This window comes from Arachis ipaensis, chromosome B05, assembly GCF_000816755.2.
Source record: "Arachis ipaensis cultivar K30076 chromosome B05, Araip1.1, whole genome shotgun sequence".
Lineage (NCBI taxonomy): Eukaryota > Viridiplantae > Streptophyta > Magnoliopsida > Fabales > Fabaceae > Arachis > Arachis ipaensis.
The window spans coordinates 4,753,926-4,754,508 of record NC_029789.2 but is presented as its reverse complement, the minus strand read 5'-3'; the positions used below and the strand labels follow the sequence as shown (position 1 = coordinate 4,754,508).

The 583-nt window shown below is 36.2% G+C and overlaps 1 protein-coding gene across 1 annotated transcript in view; it reads left to right on the top strand.

The window, feature by feature from the left end:
- The window catches only part of LOC107642591 (polycomb group protein EMBRYONIC FLOWER 2), an 8,058-nt gene that overhangs the window by 1,488 nt on the left and 5,987 nt on the right, over nucleotides 1–583 (top strand). The window contains exons 3-4 of the mRNA XM_016345987.2: nucleotides 120–184; nucleotides 453–505. Coding sequence (XP_016201473.1) covers nucleotides 120–184; nucleotides 453–505 — 118 coding nt within the window. The remainder of the gene's footprint in view (nucleotides 1–119; nucleotides 185–452; nucleotides 506–583) is intronic.

Below are 583 nucleotides of genomic sequence, written 5' to 3'. Positions count from 1 at the left end.
CAATTATCACGATGGGCTAAATTTGCTTTCAACAGCTGTGAATTCTTGCAAGTCGTCCCAAACATGAATCAATGGAAGGGTGCCTCATGAATTATGCTCTTTCTGCTTCTATTTTCTAGGTTGAGAGCAGGAATTGTGATTTTCAACTACAGGGATTGTTACAACATGATACGAAAGACTGAAGGTATATCATACTTTCAATGATAAAATAGATTCAACATCTTGTCTATACCACTGGCTTCTTATAGTACATGTATGTCTTTTATGAGAAGCAATCAAACTTGCTGTCAATGTTCTATGATTTCTTTTCTTTTCACCGACTCCAACATCCTTGCAACTGTCTATTGCTGAGCATTTTCTAGTGCAGAATATTAAATCCACTTATAATTTGGACTTTAAGACTTTGACTAATCTGATATTCTGATATATATCCTGTCTCTTGTCAAATGCAGTGACTGAACATTTTTCTTGTCCATTTTGCTTGATGCAATGTGCCAGCTTTAAGGTATCCTCCGGGAGTTGTATTATTATTGTTTATAAACACAAGCATGCCTTTTGTTTGGCACACACCGAAGACATGTCC